The sequence below is a fragment of the Conger conger genome, chromosome 10 (assembly GCF_963514075.1).
Source record: "Conger conger chromosome 10, fConCon1.1, whole genome shotgun sequence".
In the NCBI taxonomy this organism is placed as follows: Eukaryota; Metazoa; Chordata; class Actinopteri; order Anguilliformes; family Congridae; genus Conger; species Conger conger.
This window is the reverse complement of record NC_083769.1, coordinates 14,275,366-14,298,365: the sequence shown is the minus strand read 5'-3', so window position 1 is coordinate 14,298,365 and position 23,000 is coordinate 14,275,366. Positions and strand designations below refer to the sequence as shown.

The 23,000-nt window shown below is 46.6% G+C and overlaps 2 protein-coding genes across 4 annotated transcripts in view; both read left to right on the top strand.

Moving 5' to 3' along the window:
• The first annotated feature begins 174 nt into the window (after positions 1 to 174).
• On the top strand, positions 175 to 4,668 carry LOC133138112 (zinc finger CCCH domain-containing protein 10-like). Of its 3 annotated transcripts, none has more exons than XM_061256585.1 (3): positions 175 to 396; positions 1,002 to 2,150; positions 3,301 to 4,668. In XM_061256585.1, the coding sequence occupies exons 2-3, from the start codon at positions 1,062 to 1,064 to the stop codon at positions 3,790 to 3,792; spliced, it is 1,581 nt and encodes a 526-aa protein (XP_061112569.1). In that variant the 5' UTR covers positions 175 to 396; positions 1,002 to 1,061; the 3' UTR covers positions 3,793 to 4,668. The 3 variants fall into 3 exon arrangements, with proteins under 3 accessions (XP_061112569.1, XP_061112568.1, XP_061112570.1); XM_061256584.1 differs by having other exon boundaries at positions 931 to 2,150; XM_061256586.1 differs by lacking the exon at positions 175 to 396 and having other exon boundaries at positions 409 to 2,150.
• A 3,824-nt stretch (positions 4,669 to 8,492) lies between these two features.
• esyt1a (extended synaptotagmin-like protein 1a) overlaps positions 8,493 to 23,000 on the top strand; it is a 34,170-nt gene continuing 19,662 nt past the window's right edge. The window contains 5 exon segments of the mRNA XM_061256627.1: positions 8,493 to 9,441; positions 14,687 to 14,728; positions 19,325 to 19,459; positions 19,925 to 19,998; positions 22,088 to 22,256. Coding sequence (XP_061112611.1) covers positions 9,079 to 9,441; positions 14,687 to 14,728; positions 19,325 to 19,459; positions 19,925 to 19,998; positions 22,088 to 22,256 — 783 coding nt within the window. The 5' untranslated portion in view covers positions 8,493 to 9,078.

Genomic DNA, 23,000 nt, shown 5'->3' with positions numbered 1-23,000 from the left:
CATCGGCCTATTGGGATCAAGGTTGAGTTCTGCACTATGCATGCTCTTTAAGAGTTTTGTACAAAAGTAATAAACTATATTAATGTTTGGAATAAAATACGAGGCCACCACCCAGTTAGCAGTGAAAAACTATTGAGAGCTTACATAGATCAAAACCTTACGGTTCAAAGGACCATTCTTGCATAGCAGGTTTCCTGCATTTACGCCGTCGGTGGCCATTTGACAAAGATCAATGAACATTTTTATGTGTAGTCCTGGAGAATGACGGAAGAGGGCGCTGCGCTGATCCTCGTCTTGTCTCCCGTCTTATCGAATGCTCTGAAGCACCATAGATCAGAGCCCTCCTACTCGATTTAACGTACGAAAGGACGTGCTGCGATTCCACAAATTATATTTGTAAGTAGCTAAGAGAAAATCGCACATCACCAAGCAACTCTGTTGCGATATCTTTTAATGTGTGTTCATGTTTTGAGAAAGTACCCGGCAGTAGTTGTCCACTTGACGCTACTAAATGTGTTGCTTTCTAGATGCTATCAAGCTAGCTGGCTAGCTTCCAACGCCTTGTTCAGCGTAACTAGCCTAGATTTGCAGCTAACAACTTTGGTCTCTGTAGATTGTCGACTAGCTTGCTAATAAGTTAACATTTTTAAATAAATCGCATGAAGATCCCCGTGTGCACAAACATAGCATTAACTTAAACCTATTTTGGGCTGAGGTTGAGTTGGCAAGCTTACTAGCTGTATTTTAAACTCAATTCAAATTACATCAATAGTGCACCAATTTGTGACAATGACATGCGTTTGCCATTATGGACAGTAGTACTACAGAAGTGGAAAGGGACGAGTTCATTTGAAAGGCACCATGTTCGCTAAACTTACTCTGAGTTAGTGATTTGTTTTGTACGTCCTGTAAGCAAAGTTCCTGCCTCAGGTTCCGTGGAGGCAGGCTGCTTGAAAACAAGAAGTTTCAGGACCAGAGTCTGACATCTAACGTTACCGCAGGACCGCCAAGCAGAGGAACGCACATGTGCGGTGTTTGCCCGTCGCTTCGGGCCGAGCGCCATGCCTGGTCGGGACGGAGGTGCTGGCGGAAGCAGCGGGCCAGGAGCGGGCACCAGCGTGGGTGAAGAGGCCGGTGTTGGGGGGAACGTCGGAGCAGCGGGACCCGGCGGCACTGGGTCTGCTAATTTATCAGTGAACACAAATATGGGAGGTGGTGGGGTGCTGGGGAACGGGAACAACTGCGGGGGGCCGGGACCCGGCATGGAAGACGTGTGTAGGGACTTTCTGCGCAACGTTTGCAAACGGGGAAAGCGCTGCCGTTTCCGGCACCTCGACTACAACGAGGCGCCGGACGTGGGAGCACAGAAGAACGAGTTCGTTTTCTGCCACGACCACCAGAACAAGGAGTGCACTCGGCCGAACTGCCGCTTCGTGCACGGCTCCAAGGAGGACGAGGACTACTACAAGCAGACGGGCGAGCTGCCACCGAGGCTGCGGGGCAGGGTGGCGGCGGGGCTCGGCCTGTCCCCCACGGAGCTCCCCTACAGCCGGGGCGACGTGCCCATCTGCCGCGACTTCCTAAAGGGCGAGTGTCAGCGGGGAAACCGGTGTAAGTTCCGGCACGTTCAGAAGGACTGTGACTACGAGCCGGTTAGGGTGGGGGCGGGCGGGGGCATAGGGGTGGGAATGGCGAGTGCGGGTGGAGTCGGGGGAGTCGGCGGGCCTGGGGTGGGCATGTCAGGTTACGTTGGGGGTGGAGGGGGCGGGAGCATGATGGGGATGGGGTGCCAGACTTTGGGCGGCTACAGAGACCCAGGAGTCTCGGTTGGGGGGGTGGGGGTGGGTGGAATGGGAGGGTGTTTCTCCATGGGCCCCCCCGGACCCAGGCGGTTCGAACGGGGCCCCTGCTCGCCCTACGACCCTGTGTTCGAGGCGGGGGTGTATGAGGGCGGGTCCCTGGAGACCCCAATGGACCCTGCCCTGCAGCTGAAGCGACGGCGGATGGAAGGGATGCGATTGGCTGACGGGTGCACAGCCACCTATGACTTCGGGCTGCAGGCCACGCCCCTGCCCCGCCCCGTGGACTACAGGCTGCTGGAGGAGGAGAATGCCCTGCTGAGGAAGAGGGTGGACGAGCTGAAGAAACAGGTGAGGACCAATAACACGCAGGCCGTGGTGTAGCTCATGCCCTCCTAACCTTTTCATTTCCAAGCTCAATATGAAGTGGCTCCACCCAAATCCCAAAGTGTTTTGGCTTTGGCTGAGAATTGAGAGTTCAGAGAATTTAGTTGGGTTTTCATAGGGCCTCAAATCATTTTCATTGGTTGAAAATGCGTAAGGTTGTTAGCTTGAGTAGACTATATGGCAGAGTCATTCTTTAATAGTCACATTATAAAAGCAGAAGCGCCCTTCTGTTGGCTTGGGCCGTGACCTTGCACAATGCACTGTGGGATACGTGTGCCAGAATAGTGTCCAGTATTTCACCAAATGTAGTGTGGCATCCGGTTACCTTTAGCACACTCTTGTATACATGGTTTCGGACATACGAATACTATTTTGACATCCAAAAAAATAAGATGGTATGCAAGCCCATGTCTTCCATAAGTATTAATCCATTTCAATCTCTCCTCTGCAAGAGACCTCTGCTCCCAGTTGAGCACTCTGCTTAATGGTCCCATATTGTGGAAAATTTCCCTGTGGATTATAAAGGAGTTGATGGTGTCAAAAAGTTAAAAAAGTTAAAAAAAATAAAAAAAATAAAAAAAGTAGAGCAGACAGTCTGCCCTCCTTTTCTAGTTTTCCACTTTACTGAAATGGGGGAAAAGCACCGAGGGCTACAGATGGAGATAGAATAACAGCACAGAGAGTCTGCTATGCTACATACTACCTTACATACTTCCCAGGCCACCAGAACACTTGCCTTTACAGTTGCTGCATATTATATTTAAGAGCAAAAGGAAGGAAAAGACAATTACATGGACTTGCTATATTCTTGAGTTCTCATCAGTCCAGTAGAGTACTGTGGCAGAAGTAGTTTTTTGCTGTAGGGGAGCACAAACACACATATACCACTGTTGTGTACATTTTCAAGCAGGTTTGTTTGTGAAGGGAATTTTGTTATAATTTGTTTGCCGCTTACTTAAAGCACATAGCAGTTTTCAAAATTGGTTGTGATATTAACAAGCGTAAAACATAAATTACACCCGTTAACATCTCATCTGTGAATTTCAAAGCTATTCGAAGAATTTAGGCTATTCTGTCTCTGCGTGTGCTTAACTTGCCGTTGTCCCTTCGGCAGGTCTCCAACCTTGTGGCCACCAACGAGGTGCTCCTGGAACAGAACGCGCAGTTCCGCAGCCAGGCCAAGGTGCTGTCGCTGTCCTCATCCCCGGCCCCCTCCGAGCAGAGTCTGGCGCCCCCTGTGGGCGCGGTGAGCTCCTACAACCACGGTATCGCGCAGACGCACACCACGCTGAGCAGCGCTGGGCTCCCCCCCCGGGCCCCGGCCCCGCAGGACCCCACCGCCCCCCCCTCCAACGCTGCCCCGCCAACCCAGCCCCCGCCCCACCTCAATCCCGAAATCACGCCGCTCTCGGCCGCCCTGGCCCAGACCATTGCCCAGGGCATGGCCCCGCCCGTCTCCATGGCGCCTGTGCCGGTTTCCGTGGCGCCAGTGGCCGTCTCCATGGCCCAGCCCATGCCAGGGATCACCATGAGCCACGCCACCTCCCCCATGGTGTCTTACCCAATTGCCAGCCAGAGCATGAGGATCAGTGCCCTGCCACACTGACTCCCAGCCCTACAGCACCCCCTATAGCCCTGCTCCCCTACAGCTGTGAAGCTCTGACTCCCAGCCCTGCTCCCCTACAGCTGTGAAGCTCTGACTCCCAGCCCTGCTCCCCTACAGCTGTGAAGCTCTGATTCCCAGACCTGCTCCCCTACAGCTGTGAAGTTCTGACTCCCAGCCCTGCTCCCCTACAGCTGTGAAGCTCTGACTCCCAGACCTGCTCCCCTACAGCTGTGAAGCTCTGTCTCTCAGCCCTGCTGCCCTTCAGCTGAAAAGATTGCCTAACTTTACTTTACTCCCCTATTGAACCTGGACCCCCTTGTTTTGAGGATCACCCTGCTGAAGTCAGACCTCATATTCAACACAAACTCCCGTTTTGCGAGCCGTTGATTCCCACTCTTTGGTTGAGCTGCAGGTGTGGGGGCAGGTGCAGGGGGGACCTACACTGGACGGAGGACTGATTTGGGGTCATGCCCTAAAGGCTGCTGTGACCCAGCCGCCATTTTGTCTCACAGGTACCAAGCGGTGCGAGTTACTTTGAACTTTAAACTCTGCAGCAAGAGATGGAGATGGACATTGATGAGACCACAGAAACACAATGCAGAAACTTGGGATTTGGGGTTGTTAAAAATACAGAAAAACGGCAGTGTGTTGGGTTAAGTATACTTAAAATTACAGAAAAACTGTTTGGGGAGAAAAGGTTGGTGTTTTGGTTACTTAGACATACAGAAAAATGTGTTGGGTTAAGGTTAGATTTGTATATGCAGAAACAGAGCAGATAGTTGAAAATTGGCTGCTGTTTTAATGTTTGTTCTTGTTTCTCCTCTTTGACCTTGTAATGCCCTTCCTACATAAACGTTCTTGATGTTAAGCAACAAATCAATTTTCCCTGTAAAATTCTTTCTGTTCAGCTGCAAAATACTTTTGCGATTTTGTTCCTTTGCCCTTTGGGGATTTTAATTAGCGTTTTAGTATTCAGGCACTGTATACCTAATCTCTGATGTCCTGGTAATGCATCCGTACGCACGTCGTGTGTTTTTGGCTGGTACCTTGTGTCCTTCTCCTTGGCGATATGTAGTCCTTGTATTGAGTACAAGTCTGCATTCATAATAAGGGCCCTTTGGGTTTCTGGATAGACATGAGCGCTGGATACTTTATCAGGTCTATTGGTCTTCTGCTAATATAGCCCATGCCCTTTGAGGTTTGACACGTTGTGTATTCAGAGATGCTCTTCTGCATACCACTGTTGTAACACGTGGTTATTTCACTTATTGTTGCCTTCCTGTCAGCTTGAACCAGTCTGGCCATTCTCCTCTTACCTCTCATTAACAAGGCGTTTCCTTAATGGCGCCAACAATAATTCCACGGTCAAAGTCACTTGGATCAAACCTCAGAATGGGAAGAATTGTGGTCAACAATAAATGAATCTCTTGACCACGTCTGAATGCTTTTATGCAGTGAGTTGTTACCACATGATTGGCTGATTATATATTTGCTTTAACAAACTGGAGTACAGGTCTACCTAATAAAGTGTTCACTGAGTGTAATGCATTGATATTTATCAAATGCAATAAAGGTCAGTCACCACTGTTGCATTCCCCACCCATTCTTTTGGCTTCCCAGATACGGTAGTAGACATTGAAACTTCAGAAGCCGCGTGAAACAATTCTAGGAAACATCACCACTTGAATAGACTGCCAATCAGCCCACCATGGCCTTGCAGCTTCCATGGGATTGACAAAAATGCACCACATGATTACCTGGAAGCTGTAGAACCTTGCTCCTGATTGGCTATCACGTCTGCATCCAACAGATGATGTTTTTCCCTAGAAACCTGTCAACGGCCCGTGATGCTTGGATGTTTACTGTCGTATCGGGTACAATTACAGGAAAAAGCCCAAAAGAAAGGCAGTGCAGCAAACGCGGCGACCATTACTGCATTCAGTAATTATCGTTAGCGCATATGACCCAGCCATATTGGAAAGGCCACGCTGTCATCATGGTTTCGCTGCAGCCTCTGTGCGTTGTTCGAGCAGCGCGCGATTGGCCCTAGTGTAGCCACAGGCAGGGCGAGGGCTTATAGTCAACAGTTGCGTTCTCCTGTGGTCTGACCCTGGAGGAAGCATAAAATGACTCCCCTTTCACAACAGGCAGTGGTACTTTCAAATGAGGAACAAGTCAGAGATACTCAGTCGTTCCCAGAAAGGGCCAGTATTGGTGCGGGCTTTTGTTCCAACCAAGCAGCTACACACCTGATTCTACTAATCAAGGTCTTTAGCAAATACTCCAATAGTTGGTTAGTAGAATCAGGTGTGTAACTGCTTGCTAACAAAAGCCTGCACCAACACCGGCCCTTTATGTGAAAGATTGAGTATCTCTAGCCGAAGTAATGAAACCATAGGGATGCACTGTGATGCTGTCGTCTGATTCTGGCTGATACCGCGACACAACACGCATGCACCAGGGAAGCGATGCATTTGATGCTGATTATGCTGTAAATTAAGTGAAAATACCGTATATTCTTCCTCTGGGGCGGTACCAACATCAGCTAGACAAATTCTTGGTTTTTGATATTGTGCCCAAGAATTTCCGTAATCGTATATCGGTCGAATCTGTGTTTTTATACTGCCTTGTACTAGGAGTATTGGTACTGGACTATTGACATGATGACCGCTACGAAGCCACCTGCCTCACCACACTGGTGGAAGGTGGAGGTTTGGGTCTGAGGAAGGCAGCTGTCTGTGTGTTGAGACAATTTCAGACAGTTCACAAACATCTCCTTCACTTCAAGGGTCATACCTTTTCTTCACAAGCTGATTTTGGCAAGTTAGTTTTTGGTATCGCTGAACTTGGCAAACTGAAAAACAAATAATTATTGCTTCAGTTCAGTGAATCCCATCATGTGTGGGAGGGGTTGGGGTGTGTGGGGAGGTGGGGTTATTTTCAAAACACCAGCTGTTGTTGTCTGCCATCTCCCTTTGTCACCAGTTTAATGGCTGAGAATAAAAGGGAGTTTTCATTCTGCCCATGCTTTTCTGTAGTTTATTTCCAGGTTTCTTTTTTAAAAATGTGCCTGCTCACCATTTTCTCTCCTTTGCCTTCTGTTCTATGGGCATTAAAATTCAGTTTATTATCCTGCTTGCATTCCGATTTGGTGTACTCATACCTGCAAGGTGTACTGGTAGGGCACAAGCTGCAGCATGAAGCCAAAGCCCTGTACCCACACTGGCTCCTTCTGGGTAAGATTGAGTATCCCTGCTATGGGAGATTTACAACTGCAACAAAGGCCCAGTGTTGTGTTGTCCTTGGAATTGAAGAACATCTTCAAATTCCCAAAGCTTTTATCCTTTTTTCTTTATTTCTTTGAAAGGGGGGGTGGGGGGCTGGTAGTAGGTACAGCATATTGGATTTAGGCCATTTTCCAAATTGATTTTTGTTTGACAAACATCTCGCGTCCATGAACCAGTACAGTTAAGTGCCTGTATCATGGCAACGGCAGAGCCCTGGCGGGAAGGCTTGCGCGTGAGCTGTCTGTATCCATAGATACGACTTTACATGCATTCCTCAGAAACTAGGAAGAATTAGCCTACCGATTAATTTGTTTTACAAACTTAATGTATCATCATCACATGGGTTAGAAAACGTATCGTTTAATTGTCTACAGGCAGGGTGGAATCAGGTCCCGCCCCCTCTCTGTTAACAACATTTCATCATTCCTGATGGCTGTCAATGTGGTGTGGATGCATGCGCCCGTCACGGCCATGCGTAAACAAACATCTAGCCTAAGATGCAGGTCGAGTTTGTGAAATGTACCTCACTCATTCTTTTCGATAATTGTATGGGGGTGGGGTTGAGGCCTTAACATTACCACGACTTAAAGAAACAACTACAAGAACATCGTAGGACCGTAAACAAAAGTTGCCTGTAGGCCTAGCTAATCTGCAGAGATGCAGTCATGATGTTGGAATGTTTTTGTGTTTTGATCGACGCATGCCTTCCTGACCAGGCCAGTGTTGTAGGCTAAATGATCATCTGTTCTCAACCACTGTTACCTGGTTAAATATTAAATAAATAATTTTATAAATAAATGAATTAATATGGCTGGTGTATACCAACTGGATATGCAGTTTTTCTTAGTATATCTTAATAGCAATGCATATTTTATAGCCTATAGGCCTACTAGCCTATCGGTCATCTCGACATCACAGAACAAGCATAAATGTAAAGCGACATCGAGGTATTACATATTCTCAGTGCTTTGCACAATAGAATTCGTGAGAAAAAAGGGTGGTGAACGTATATAATGGCGCCGTGGCCCTTTTCCTTGTCGCCTGGCGCTTGCTGCTGGGCATTATTCAGACGGCCTGCTGTAACAGCAGCATGCACCAGCGCGCTCCCTCGCTATCTGGGTCTAATCCGCCACTAAGCCTTGAGAAAATGTTTACTCCAACAGGTGCAGCAGCTGATAAAATGGTCAAGGCTACTTATTTAAATGTAGGCCATGTTTAAATGACGTGAAGTTCTTGGGCTAATTATTATTATTATTCAAAATTATTTTGACCAGCGCGCTCCGGGCAGGTGTTGCTAAAGAGAATTACGAAGTGCTTATTCGTGATTCTCCATCGCTTTTACGAACCCCTAGAACCTCCCCCGTATCCATCACCCTGCCCGTCTAGGATTTCGCTCACTGTTCAACAGCCTAACGGAACAGACCAGTCAGCTTCCTCCCGCGCCACTACCGTTTGGTGCGAAGATGGTCTTTACAATCGGATGCTCACTGTAAAAATAGCATTGGCTACTACTGGATTAAAACGCGTTCGTGCTGTTTGCCACTGAGTCCAACGCTAATCTAGCCGCGCCAGGGATTGCTGTAGTTTAACTGTTTACTGCAGTCATTGGGCGTGTTTATGTTAAATAACGACACACGCGTTAAGTGTTGGGTTACGTTTTAAGGTCCGATTTTCGAAGGAAGGAAATACATCGTATGAAACACGCCGCATAAAAGGTCTCAGTTGTGGTTAAAGCATTTTCTGGTCTTAGACTGTGCTAGCTAGCTAATGTGTGCACGCAGCGCAACTTTGTCACTGGGTAAGATCTGCGGCGCTTGTGTGCCGAGGCTGTTCATGTACAAGTTTTAACCATTTGCAGAACATTTTAATTATATGAATTTACATTATTTGTTTGGATATCCTACAATTCTAAGCACGGGAGTTTTAAAACTTGGAACGGGAGGCACAAAACGCGGGTCTTAAGCGCACAGTAGCGGATTCACGGAAGAGAAACGTTATCATGCCGACTGGGGATGCTCGGCCGGGTAGGGCTACGGGCACGGAGCCTACCGGTTCGGCCCAACCGGGAGAAAGCATACCGAACCCTGCGGAGCCGCAGCCTCCCAGCTCCGCGGGAGTAGGAGCGGTATCGGTATTATGGTCTTTCGGTAAGTGTCTTGGAACACTGTTGCCGGTTTACCTGGCGGGATATTTCGGCTTCAGCATCAGCTTGGTCATCTTCGCTCTGATGGTTTACACGGGATGGAAACACAGCCGATACGGGAAAGAGAAACGACTGCGGGCGGCCATGTACTTGCTGGAGAACGAGCAAGACTTCACCACATCCAGGATATTAAGAAGTAAACGGGACTTGCCATCATGGGTAAGGGAAGTAAAAAATGCTTTGGTCTTGTAATATGAGTCTTGTTAAATTTACATTAATAAAAAATAAATCCAAACTAACAGGGCTGCATTAGCACACACGAAAATTGTTCAGCAAGCTCTTGTTGGTAATGATTAGAATTAACCGCTGCACCACATCTGGTAACGTTAGCTGTCAGTGTATTTTGACAGATGTGTGGTTTCGTGTACGTTAGCGGCTTTTTGCTCGCCCAAAAGTACCAAAAAAATATTTAACCATAACTTACAATATAACGTAAAGTCAAGATTGATTAAACGTACGGTTTCTCTACACTTATTAAAACGTGCACCTTTTAGTTATCCGTGTAGTAGCATTGACTTGCCACACACACTTGTGTAATATATTATTTGGTGCAGTGCCCAGTTAATTATTTTTGCATTAAATTATTTTGGTAAAAAAATTTTATGATGATGAGTTGCCTATGTTTGTGTAGGAGTTCGAATATGGAGCTCAGCCTTGGTATGTCTGTTGGAGTGTAACTTTATATGTGTAGGCTATGGTGCAAATCAATGAATTAGCCATGCGAATTTCAGCCAGCTACTGCCAACGTTATGAAACTTCACACAACATTCATATGCATCTGTGTGATAGCCTACATTTATATACGTCATCAGTAGCATCATCTAATTCTACAGGCTACTGAACGTAGACTACAGCAATGCCGATTTAACGCTCATTGCCCGAAAAAGGAGTTTTACATGATAATGCCTAGTCATTCAGTGTTGCCGTATTTAAAGCCGTGTAAAGACGAACATCGGCAACATTAGCATTAAAACATAGGCTCTATTCTGTGACCGATCGGCGGTGTAGAAATGTATGGTTACAGTTTAGCTTGACGGAGAGGACAGTTAAAAAGCAGAACTGTGCTAATCACAGCTGCAGTTCTGTAACGCTGTTACAGTTTTACACTGCGGAGCTGGGATGCTGCAAATTAATCCATATCCATGAAACAATGGAGCCAGAACCACACTTACTACTTCTACAGCTACTGCTTCTGCTCTTATTATTATTGTTGTTGTTGTTGTTGTTGTTAATAATTATAATATTATTATTAATATTCATAATAGTAATGATGGCGGCACGGATGGTGCAGTGGGTAGCACTGCCGCCTCACAGCAAGGAGGTCCTGGGTTCGAATCCCCGTCGGCCGGGGCCTCTCTGTGCGGAGTTTGCATGTTCTCCCCGTGTCTGCGTGGGTTTCCTCCGGGTACTCCGGTTTCCTCCCACAGTCCAAAGACATGCAGGTTAGGCTGATTGGAGAGTCTAAATTGCCCATAGGTATGAGTGTGTGAGTGAATGGTGTGTGTGCCCTGCGATGGACTGGCGACCTGTCCAGGGTGTATTCCTGCCTTTCGCCCAATGTATGCTGGGATAGGCTCCAGCCCCCCTGCGACCCTGTTCAGGATAAGCGGGTTAGGATAATGGATGGATGGATAATAGTAATGATCCTTTTGCAGAGCCAGTTCATTAACAACATGATAATGATAATAAGGTTCATGCATGGTGTCTCTCAGGATGAAAATGAAAGCTTTAAAAGATGAACATTAAGACACATCTGATTATGCTGGCAGGCTGGGTCCTGTAGAACTCATTAGCTTTCCGGCATGTGTAATCTGGACGGATGGTGACCTGCTGACACACACTGGAAAGCTCTGCCTCTTCCCTCTCTCCTCTCCTCTCCTCTACCCTCTCTCCTCCTCTACCTCCTCTTCTCTCCTCTACCCTCCGTCCTCTCTTCTCCTCTTCTCTCCTCTAATCTCCTCTCCTCAACCCTTTCTCCTCTCCTCTACCCTCTCCTCTTCTCTCCTCTCTTCTCCTCTACCCCTCTCCTTTCCTCTACCCTCTCTTTTCCATTATTTTTTTTACTTATGCCATTGGCCCTAATGCACCTTTCTCTGGTTTACAGTCCCTCTCTCTCTCTCTCTCTCTCTCTCTCCCCCTTCTGTCCCTCTCCCTTCTGTCCCTCTCTCTCACTCCCTCCCTCTCTCTCTCCTCTCTCTTTCTCTCTCTCTTTCTCCCTCTCCCTCTCTCTTTCCCCCTGTCCTTGTCCACCTCATTCCTCAGCCTGTCCGGCCGTGGCTATATTAGGAGATTGTTTTTGCTTTTCTCTGGGGGCTGTGCCAGGGCTTGTGGGGCATGTCTGTGGAATAAAGGCCAAATGAAAAGGAAGGGTTCGGGGAGGGAGGGAGGGAGGGAGGGAGGCTATGGACCTGAAGTCTGAGGGCAGGGAGGGGTAACATAATGAAAGGATGGCTTGTGTTTGGACAACGAGCTTGGAGAGCTATTTCTGAAAAAAAAAGGTTTTTGAGTGAGAATTGAGATTTGATCAAGGCAATCTAGATTACAGCGTTTTGGGACTTCCTGGTTACCAGCATCTTTTCCGGTCTGCGCAATCTTCCGTCTGTGGCCCCCACTTCCTGCTTTTGCTGATGAACTTTGTGTGTTCTGGGGCGTTTCTGTGACATCTAAAAAACATGCTAATGGTGACACTCATCACTTCCTTTCAAGAGCGTGGAGTTAAGTGCACAGGTGCCAGCATGAGTAGCACACAGACTTCTGAGAGATGGATCAGCGCATAGAGGGTTTCTGTGGCTGTGCTCTTCTGAGAGACGGATCAGCGCATAGAGGGTTTCTGTGGCTGTGAACACTTTTTACACTTTACTGAGAACTTCTGTAGAACTTCCTGACATGGATCAGATGACCACAGATAAACCAGGACCACACCCGCACACTTGCAAGGACGCACACGTTTGCACACACGAAGTGTAGAGCAACAGGATACCACAAACATAGCTTACTCTCTCGTCAAATATCACACTAATGACTTTCTTATTTCCTGTTTCTTGTGACTCTTGGCCTCATCCCGTGACAGTGAGGTTGTTGTTTTGGGTAAAGAGATGAAGCACTGTTAGGGAGACACACGCAGTACACACACAAACACACACACGCATTCCCATTTACTCACACAGACACACACAAACACATACCCATACTCACACAGACACACACACGCACACACAAATGCACACACACATACCCATTTACTCACACAGGCACACACACATTACACACACAAACACATCCCCATACTCACACAGACACACACACCCACACATATCCATTTACTCACACACACACACACACACACACACACACACAGAAATGCACACACATACCCATTTACTCACACAGACACACACACATTACACACGCAAACACATCCCCATACTCACACGGACACACACACACACACACACACATCCATTTACTCACACACACACACACACACACACACACACAGAAATGCACACGCACATATCCATTTACTCACACACACACACACACACAGTACACACAGAAAAACATGCTTATTCATTCATTCATTCACACAGATGTATTAACATAGTACAAACATAAAAACATACATCTTCACTCACACGGATGTACTAACATAGTATGCCTATTCATTCACACAGACATCCTGACAAACAGTGGGCTCCAGAATTATTCCCACTTATATGGGAAAACAATATGCTTCAATACATTTGCTCTCATGTTTCAAGATTTATTATTTAGTAATCTCTCTTTTAAAAAATTTTTTTTTATTGGATTTTGGATTATTGGCAAATCATTTTAAAATTATTGTAGATAAAATCAAACCATTTGAAATTGGCAATACAATTTTAACCCAAGGATTGCAGTTCAGAAATCTTGTCTTGGCATCACCAAGTGTAAAAAATAAAATAAAATAAAATGCATACCAGCAAACTCTTTGAAAGGGTGGCACAAAACAACATCTGGAGTTTGGAATTGTAACTGCTATGGTTTTTGTGACCATACACAGTATCAACATGGCTTCTGGCACAATGGAATGGATACAAAGAGAAGCACCTCATACCTACTGTCAAATATGGAGGTGGGTTATGGATGTTTTAGAGATGTTTTGCTGCCAGTGGTCCAGGGCCACTATTTAAGATCAATGACACAATAAATTCAACAAAGTACCGGGAAATATTGACCGAAAATCTTGTTGCCTCTGCTCGGGGACTGAGTCTTGGTCATAAGTAGATTGTTTAGCAGGGCAATGACTCCAAGAATACATCAAAATCCACACATAAATGGTTAAGTATGGCCATTTCGGTCTTAAATCGCATGAAAAACCTGTGGTCGGAACTGAAGAGGGGGCTATCCTAAGGATATCGAGGATTCTTAAAAGTTCCACATGAACGAATGGTCAAAAAATCCCTCCAGATGTGTTTTACCGTATCGTAAGTATAGGAAAAGACTCATGGCTGTCATCTTTGTCAGGGTTGTTCGCACAAAGCATTAAACCAGTTGTGCCAATATTTGTGGAACCTGTTTTTTGGGGAAATATTTTTATTTATTTGAAAAACATAAGACTTCCATTCCAAGATTCCATTGAATCATTAATAAAGCACACTACTTTATGCATGTTGGAAAATAAAGCTTGTGACTTTAACCCCCCAATACCTGGAGAGATCCATTAAAATACAAAGAGTATGCACTCTTTAGGGGCGGCCTGTAGCGTAGTGGTTAGGGTAAAGGTGTGGGACACACAAGGTCGGTGGTTCTAATCCCGGTGTAGCCACAATAAGATCCACACAGCCGTTGGGCCCTTGAGCAAGGCCCCTAACCCTGCATTGCTCCAGGGGAGGATTGTCTCCCGCTTAGTCTAATCAACTGTACGTCGCTCTGGATAAGAGCGTCTGCCAAATGCCAATAATGTAATGTAATGTAATGTAGTAACGTTCATAAGTCATGGACATCAGGAGGCGATGGCATGCAAAGGATATGCAACAAAATACCAAACATGATTACTTTCAAATACATAATATTGCTGTGTCCCAAACGTTATGGTGAAATGGTTTGAAATGTGGGGACTATCGATAAACACCACTGTAATTTCTACATGGTAAAACCAAAATTATTTATTAAAATGCCCTCAATCTGACAACGTGCACTTTAGCCACATGTTATTTTTGTTATTACAAATCTCAAATTGAGTACAGAGGCAAATAAACAAATGATGGGTCGCTGTCCCAAGGGGCTCTGTACAAAAAACATGCATGTTTGGGGGTGTGTCTGTGTGTGTGTGTGTGTGTGTGTGTGAGAGAGAGAGAGTGAGAGAGAGAGAGATAATAGACATGGTCTCTCAACATGACCATGTGTCTGATTTTTACTGCAGGTCAATTTTCCTGATGTGGAGAAGGTGGACTGGCTGAATAAGGTAAGAGAAGAGGAGGTGGAGTTTCTGTCTCTCACTAACACACACACACATACACACACACAGTAGTAGCTGAACAGTCTATCAGGATCTGTTGAAGCACAATACATGGAGGTGCGGGGATACATAACAAAATGAGAAAGATATACAGTGCACTACAAAGACGAGAAGTAAACCATTCCCTAATGTAAATGTATCTGTTATGAGGTCAGACTCCATCACACTTCATCTCTTCAGCCTGGGTAAAAGGACCCCAGGGGGGCAGTGTGTGTTTGTGGTGGGGGGAGATTATGAGTATTTTAAATTCACTAAAGGGATCAGCATAGTGAACTGTTCTGAGTACATAATCAAATGAGGAGTGTAGATGGTGTGGTGCAGCCTGTTCTCTCTGTCACATAGTCCACATGTTTTATATGTTCCTGGCCACGTACATGCGCAGTGAAGGGGGGGGGGGGGGGGGGGGGCGGGGGTGGGGGGGGGGGGCAATGCGGCAGTTTTCTCCTGCTCTGTCCCCTCCCTCTTGTTGCGGGTGACCGTGATGAATTGGGCTCATGTGGAGAGAACGCCTGGTCTTCTGTAGCACCTGACTCAGTGCCATGCTCCAGCGCCCCCTCCTGCAGGCTGACTCTGCCCTTTAAAGAGAGGGCTCTTTCGGAATGCTGACATTCTGAGCCAGTGTTCTAGAACCACACCGCTTTCGGTTGCCAGCGGTGATTGTGACATCAGCATTAGAATGTTCAGGTGGGCTGCCGGTTTGAACCCCCGCCCTGGGTGTGTCGAAGTGCCCCTGAGCAAGACATCTAACCAACTGCTCCTAACGAGCTGATTGGTGCTTTTGGTGTGTGTGTGAATGGGGGGAATGAACGATAGGAATGTAAAGCGCTTTGGGGAAAAAAAGTGATATATAAATGCAGTCCATTTACCAGAACATCACATATTTATGATCTCACACCTTAAAGGGTTAAGAACTGTAGCAGCCCTGCGGTGTATCAACACAAAGCACACGAAAAAAGTATTAAACCTCCTGATTTCTAGAATGATGCTGCTGTAAAAATATCTGACTGAGCTGAGATTGTGCAAGGAGCAGACAGCAGGGTCATGGCTGTGGCCCCACCCCCTCACTGCAGGATTCAGTCTCATGATCTGAATGCCTGATCACCCCACTGACCTGGGATCCGCCACGGAAATAACAGCGCGGTGTGGGACAATAACGGTGCGGTGTGGGGCAACACTGTTACACAGCCGATCATGAGGACATTTGCACCACTAAATTAATTTTACCAGTCTGAAAAGAAACCTGTAAATGTGGCCAGTCCCACTGTATACAGCCGGGTGTTTTATTGAAGCAATTCCCCTTAAGTAGCTTGCTCCTAATTTGGCAAAAAGGTAGCTAGCTTCTCCTTTCCATATCTTGTCCGAAGAGTGAGGAGTGAGTGAAGAGTTTGTTTCCGTGGTGATGAGCTGAGCTAGGACTCCAAAATGTCCGATATATAAAACAAAGAAAAATAATGTGGAAGAATGTAGTTGAACAGGAAAGCAGTGTCAGTTATTATTTCATTTTTTCTTTTAGTACTGGAGTGAAGGGGGACTGTGTTTGAACTGTCCACCGGCCTGCCAACTGTCAACACGGGTCATAAGTTGGTCTGGCTGGGTATGGGCTGGTCAACCAGCATGGCCAAGCTGGTCATAAAGCTGGTCTAGCTTGGCATGTGCTGGTCAACCAGCTGGTAGTTTGTCTGAGCTGGTAGCTGGTCAACTGCTGAAGTGAAGGATGAGCCTATTCAGATTTAGGATTGTTTACATTGGAAGGGCATATGTTCCTTCCTGGGAACCCGGTACGAGTCTGGGGGAGATGGCGAAGATTGGTTGCACCACTGCTGGAAAACTCACAGACAAACTCAGAAATGCACACCTCTGCGTGTTCAGATGACATTTGACGACATGGTAACAAATATTTCGGAGCAGGTTCCTGTCCCTGTTTTGAACAATGTACTTGAATGTGAACAGTGTTGGCTAAAATGCTAAAATGCACAATTCCTGAGACGGTAATGTCCCCACTAAATGCTGAATACTAGTGCAAGTACATGGAACACATGGAAAAATGCTCCCCATGCTCACAGGATGCGAACTGTGGAGTAGTATTAGCGTGAGCAGCAGGCATACCGCATCTCCAAACCTGTCGGATTACCCTACCCCATGACAGAGAACTAATTAATGAGGTTTGCGAACCTCCCTGACCAAAGTTCTCCTGTGGCTGCCCAGTGGGCTGTGTAGGAGGCACCACCGATCATTATGTCATACACCATTGTTTTCATTAAGATGTCTGTGTTGCTTGTATTTGCAGTTGTATTGGTATTTATATTGTATTTGTATTTCTTGATAGTTAGTCCTAATTCCTTATTGACATGGCCTATTTGCCATGTGTCCTGGAAATGATGTTCATGGGTGTACCAATGTTTCTTTGTGAATTGTTGCTTATCTGACCTGTTCTGGATGTTCTAATGACCTTGATATGCACTGCTTTGTACGTCACTTTGGATAAAAGCATCTGCTAAATATAACGTAATGTAATCTGTGTAAGGCCTACTGGTCTGCAGAGTGACTCAGACGAGCCCTTCTGTGGGAGAGCGTGCTGAGTGTGAATCTGCTTTCTCCAGACTCATTTCACTCAGTGACAGTTTCGCTGATCCAGGATATGCTTCGTTCGCTGGGCCGGCTGGTTCATACGTTTTTTACCGTCGTTTGGCTGTTCACTTTCACGGTGGGACAGCGGCTGCTTGCTCAAGGCTAACCACGAGAGGCTCACTGACACACAAGCTCTTCTTTCGTCATCTTCTGTGCATTTCTTTGGTACTGAATTCACACTACGCTGGAAATGAGTCATTCCGGTTTCTGCTATTGGACATTTACATTGACATTTTTGTCATTTAATCCAAAGTAGCTTACAAGCGCATAGGTGGGGGGTAAATCAGGAGGGAGGACTGATTTGTTTATAATATGGGGTGTACAAGTGGGATTTTGGAAGGGGGAAGGGATTATTTCTTTATGAAACCACGGCGTACAGGACAGTAGGAGTGCAGCGCAGCAGAAGCACCCAGCGTAGCAGGCTCGGGGACATATGTTGCGATTGTTCAGGGTTACAGCTCCCTGTTGCGTACTGTCGTGGGCACTCGTTATCCCAATGAACGCACGTCCCCTGACCACTCCCGCGTCAGCAGATTGAACATAGCCGAGAGCCACGCTGCTGAATAATTCATTTCTGTAGTTTAGTCTCTGCAGAGGCCCCCGGGCAGTGTTCTTCTCTGCTTTGGTCTCCCAAACGTAAGCCTTCTGCCGACCTCGCTCCGTCCCTGCCGATGTGACTTGTGCTGTGGACACGCCTCGAGCCTTCCCCTCCCCCGCCAACCTCCCTCCCCATTCATTCACTGTGTATTACAAGGACACTCACCCCCAAAAATGGAAAAAAAAGACCCACCCCTCCACATTAATACAAAGTGTATTACAAGGACACAAACGTTTCCAGTGAGGCGTGACTGTTAATAGTCAGCTCTGAAGGTTGTGGTACGGTGTCAGGCCGTGATGAATGAGTACATGCCCGGGTACTTGTTTTTAATGTTAAACAAGCGTCCTGACTCCTGATTTATTGAAGGACACTCGGTCGTCAGCCGTTTCCTGTGTGTCGCTCAGTGGGTGATTAACGTTTGTAGCTTCGCGGGGCTTTTGTGCGGCGGTTGTAAATAACTGTTCAGTAGCCAGGTGTCTGGCGGCACAGGGCGTCGGCTTTGTTGACGTACCTTTTTCCGTGAAGGTGAGCGCTCACACCAGTCAGAGCTGTTGGTAAAGACACCTGTACAAACAATGTAAAATGGCCCCTGAGGAGGGAAATGAAGTATCTATCAGTCTCCATTCTGTCCAACGTTTCCAATCGCCTCATTAACAATAACTAGGTAGCTGCGCCAGTCCACATTATAGCGGCACAGAAGGAGAATCAATTTGCATTAGTGACATGGGTGAACCTTAAACACGGAAACCAATTATGCTGAAAGGATGAAGAGGGTCTGACTGGTTTCTTTTAACTAATGTGTTGTCATCCATCTTCAGAAGCTGCCTCGAGTTACAGAAACAAGATCGAAACACGTCCTTGAAACGAGATGCACGTTAACTTGCGCTTCTTTCTTGTTTTGCCTGTGACTCATGTGTTGTCATGGCTGTAAAGGAAATTGAAGTAAATTTAACTGAATTGAGTTTGTCTGTGAGAGTCAGGGTGCTGCTGCAGCCTGTTTTTGAGGCAGTGAGAGGGTGTGTGTGTGTGTGTGTGTGTGTGTAATTGCGTTAGATGTGATGTAGTGAGGACTTCAGCTGTAATAAAGTGTGTCTGTGTAATTATGTTAGATGTGATAAAGTGTGTGTGTGTGTGTGTGTGTGTGTGTGTGTGTAATTACGTTAGATGTGATGTAGTGAGGACATTTGTGTATAATTACATCAGCTGTGATAAAGTGTGTCTGTGTAATTATGTTAGATGTGATAAAGTGTGTGTGTGTGTGTGTGTGTAATTATGTAATGTTGTGTGTGACTGTACTCCTCTCCTGCTGTGTGCAGATCCTGCAGCAGGCCTGGCCCTTCGTTGGGCAGTACCTGGAGAAGCTGCTGCTAGAGTCTGTGGCCCCCTCCATCCGAGCCTCCAGCCCCCACCTACAGACCCTCAGCTTCACCAGGGTCAACCTGGGGGACAAGGTCCAGGCACACCCCCTTCTACCACTGTAGACACACATAAACAAACACCCCATAACACACACCCGAAACACCTGAGACACACCCCATAACACACTGAGACACACACCCCATAACACACTGAGACACACACCACATAACACACTGAGACACACACCCCATAACACACTGAGACACACACTCCATAACACACTGAGACACACACCCCACAACACACTGAGACACACACTCCATAACACACTGAGACACACACCCCATAACACACTGAGACACACACCAATAACACACTGAGACACACTCCCCATAACACACCCCAGATAATACATTCTCACCTTTGACTGCCGGTCACTCCTCAATATGACCATGATAATTAGGGTACACACCTCACACACACACACATACACGCACACGCAGGGCTCTGTATGTACTGCTGTGAGATTGTGTGTGTAACACACTCTGTGTAACCAGGCCATAAAGGTGGTGGGGGTGAAGGCTCACACAGAACATGACAAGAGGCAGGTGTTACTGGACCTCTACATCAGGTACTGTAACACCCTCCACCTTTACCGCTGCTGTGTGTTATAGGATGTTGCTGCTGTCAGTTCTCTGCCTTATTATACACATTTGTCAGCCTTTATTCTTCTCCTGTCTCTCGTCACTCCTCCTTTGCTCTTTCTAACTCTATTTTAGCATTTGTTAGGCTGTTGAATGTCTCATCCTGTTAATCCTTTCAACAGAGCCATGAAACTGCTCAACTCAGACAAAAATGAAAGTATTTTTGTCTTGCTTTGTGTTGTATTTGTAACACTTTCTGCCTACATTCCGTTTCAAGGCCCTAGTGTTGGCATTTCAGGCTGCTAAGGGGACTGCCCCACCTTACATACAATCCCTGATCACTCCCTACTCCCCAGCTAGACCACTCCGGTCTGCCAGCTGTGGTCGCCTTATGGTTCCCTCTCTACGTGCACCTGGCGGTCGAGCTGCACGTTCACGCCTTGTTTTCCGTTCTGGTTCCTCAGTGGTGGAATGACTTGCCTACCACTGTCAGAACAGCAGAATCCCTCCCCCTATTTCGACGCAGACTCAAAACCCACCTTTTCAAACTCTACCTTAGTCCTCCCTCCTGATTTCCCCTGCCCCTCCTTTCTGATATCCCTATCCTTGTCTAACCCCCCCAAAAAAAAAAAAAAATTGCACTTCTGATGACAACTATGTTTAGAACAGCATTTCCTGTGTATTTTGCTAGTTTCTGGATGTGATGCTCTGACTTATGGTAGAACCTATGCACTTGTAAATCGCTTTGGATTAAAAGCGTCTGCCAAATGACTAAAATGTAAATGTAAATGTAAAATGTACATTATGAACAAAAAATAACAAAAGGAACAACATCAATGGCGTACTATGCAGGGTTTTCACTTTGAAAATATTATAAAAACAAACATGCTCAGTCATTACTATGATACACTGACTGTGTCTGCCCAATACCTTGCTTGTGTACTTGTGTTTGTTATTCTAAAAACTCCTCTGGCCGCTTCAGGTCATGGAATTTTTTTATTTCTGCACGTGTCCGATACACTGAACTCAGGGATAAGGCCCCCTTGAAGTGCATGGACCAGCTCAGTGCTCTGAATTCAACTGCGGCAAGTAACCCAGGGGGGTGCCTGGATTGGCTGTGGTGTTGCCGGGGGATGCGCCTAAAGGGTGACTGGATTGGCTGTGTCTGTTGCCGGGGGATGAGACGCTTCCACTCAGCCAGATCTCAGGGTCTGACAGGGTCTCGTCAGGCAACAAGGTTCCGGTGGGATGAGTGTGAGATGGGGGTCCCACGCTGTCTGGGAGAGGTGGAAGTGCGTGCTGTAGTCGGGTTCCAAGCCTAAAGAGACGTTTTTCAGAGATTTCTCGGTTTGGTGGGCCGTTGGCTGTGTCTTTTCGGGGCTGCATTTCGCATTCTGCGTGTGTAAATAATGTGTAATGGTGTAAATAAAGTGTCCATTGTGTACCACATTGCCGGCTCTTTCAGGGTGTGAGGTGAGGTGGCTTTGGGATGTGTTGTGAGAGCGTTCTCGGCGTCGGTGATCGTTGTCGGAGTTACTCCAGGGGTTTTTCAGAAAGAGAAAAGATCTTGGCTGAGATGGTGTGTCGGGCCCAGCCTGAGCCAGTGAAGCAGCAGCAGCCCCTGCAGTAATGAGGACCGATAGCACTATTACCTGCATTCAGAGAAAAACCTCCCTCTCTCTCCCTCTCTCTCTCTGCTCAGCACTTTCACTGTGACAGCCGAGGCCAGAGCAATGATGTATCAATAAATGATCTCATAATGAATCATGTTTCATAGATTAATCTACATTTAAACTGTTTCTGCTCTTTCTCTCTTTTCCTTCACCCTTCAACCTTTTCTTTCACCCTCTCTCCCTCCCTCCCCTCCCTCCCTCTTTCTTTCTCACCCTCTCCCTCTCTCTCTCACCTTCACTCTCTCAGCCTTCGTCTCTCTTCCTCCCTCCCTTCTGTCCCTCTCTCCCTCCCATCTCTCTCTCTTTCTCTCCATCCCACTCTCTGAGAGGCCTCCTGGTATGCTGGCACGCTGACTCTCCCCCTTAACTCTTTCTCACCTCCTCTCCTTCCTTCATCACACAGCTATGCGGGAGACGTGGAGATCAACGTGGAGGTGAAGAAGTATTTCTGCAAAGCTGGGGTGAAGGGCATTCAGGTAAGAGAGATTAAGGGCATTCAGGTCAGAGAGATTAAGGGCATTCAGGTCAGAGAGATTAAGGGCATTCAGGTCAGAGAGATTAAGGGCATTCAGGTTAGAGAGATTAAGGGCATTCAGGTTAGAGAGATTAAGGGCATTCAGGTGAGAGAGATTAAGGGCATTCAGGTTAGAGAGATTAAGGGCATTCAGGTAAGAGACATATTAAGGGTTTTCATGTTAGAGAGATTAAGGGCATTCAGGTCAGAGAGATTAAGGGCATTCAGGTTAGAGAGATTAAGGGCATTCAGGTAAGAGACATATTAAGGGTATTCATGTTAGAGAGATTAAGGGCATTCAGGTTAGAGAGATTAAGGGCATTCAGGTCAGAGAGATTAAGGGCATTCAGGTCAGAGAGAGATTAAGGGCATTCGGGTACAAGAGATTACGGTAAAAGAGAGGTTAAGGGCATTCGGGTAGGGGAGAGATTAAAGGAATTTTGGGAAAAGAAAGTGTTACCAGAACGGAAAAAAGGACTGATTTCATCTAACGATTGCTTTTTTTTGCTTTTGTTGTGTTATTTTAGAATGTCCTCTGGCAATATTAATCATTGTGTTCTTGTCATGGCAAAAAAAAAAACTATTTGAGATGAATCCAGAAATGTAAATTAATTACTAAAAGTAAAATGAAAGGGGGCACTCAGGAGGACTGCTCTATGGCTGAAACAGCATGGAGGGAGGGAGGGGTCGGACTCAGGAGGACTGCTCTATGGCAGAAACAGCATGGAGGGAGGGAGGGGTCGGACTCAGGAGGACTGCTCTATGGCAGAAACAGCATGGAGGGAGGGAGGGGTCGGACTCA

Bases quoted from the DNA above. Each gene is read 5' to 3' on its own strand.
- LOC133138112 (XM_061256585.1), top strand. From the start codon at position 1,062: ATGCCTGGTCGGGACGGAGGTGCTGGCGGAAGCAGCGGGCCAGGAGCG. The intron at 2,151-3,300 runs GTGAGGACCAAT...TCCCTTCGGCAG, and splicing joins TGGACGAGCTGAAGAAACAG to GTCTCCAACCTTGTGGCCAC.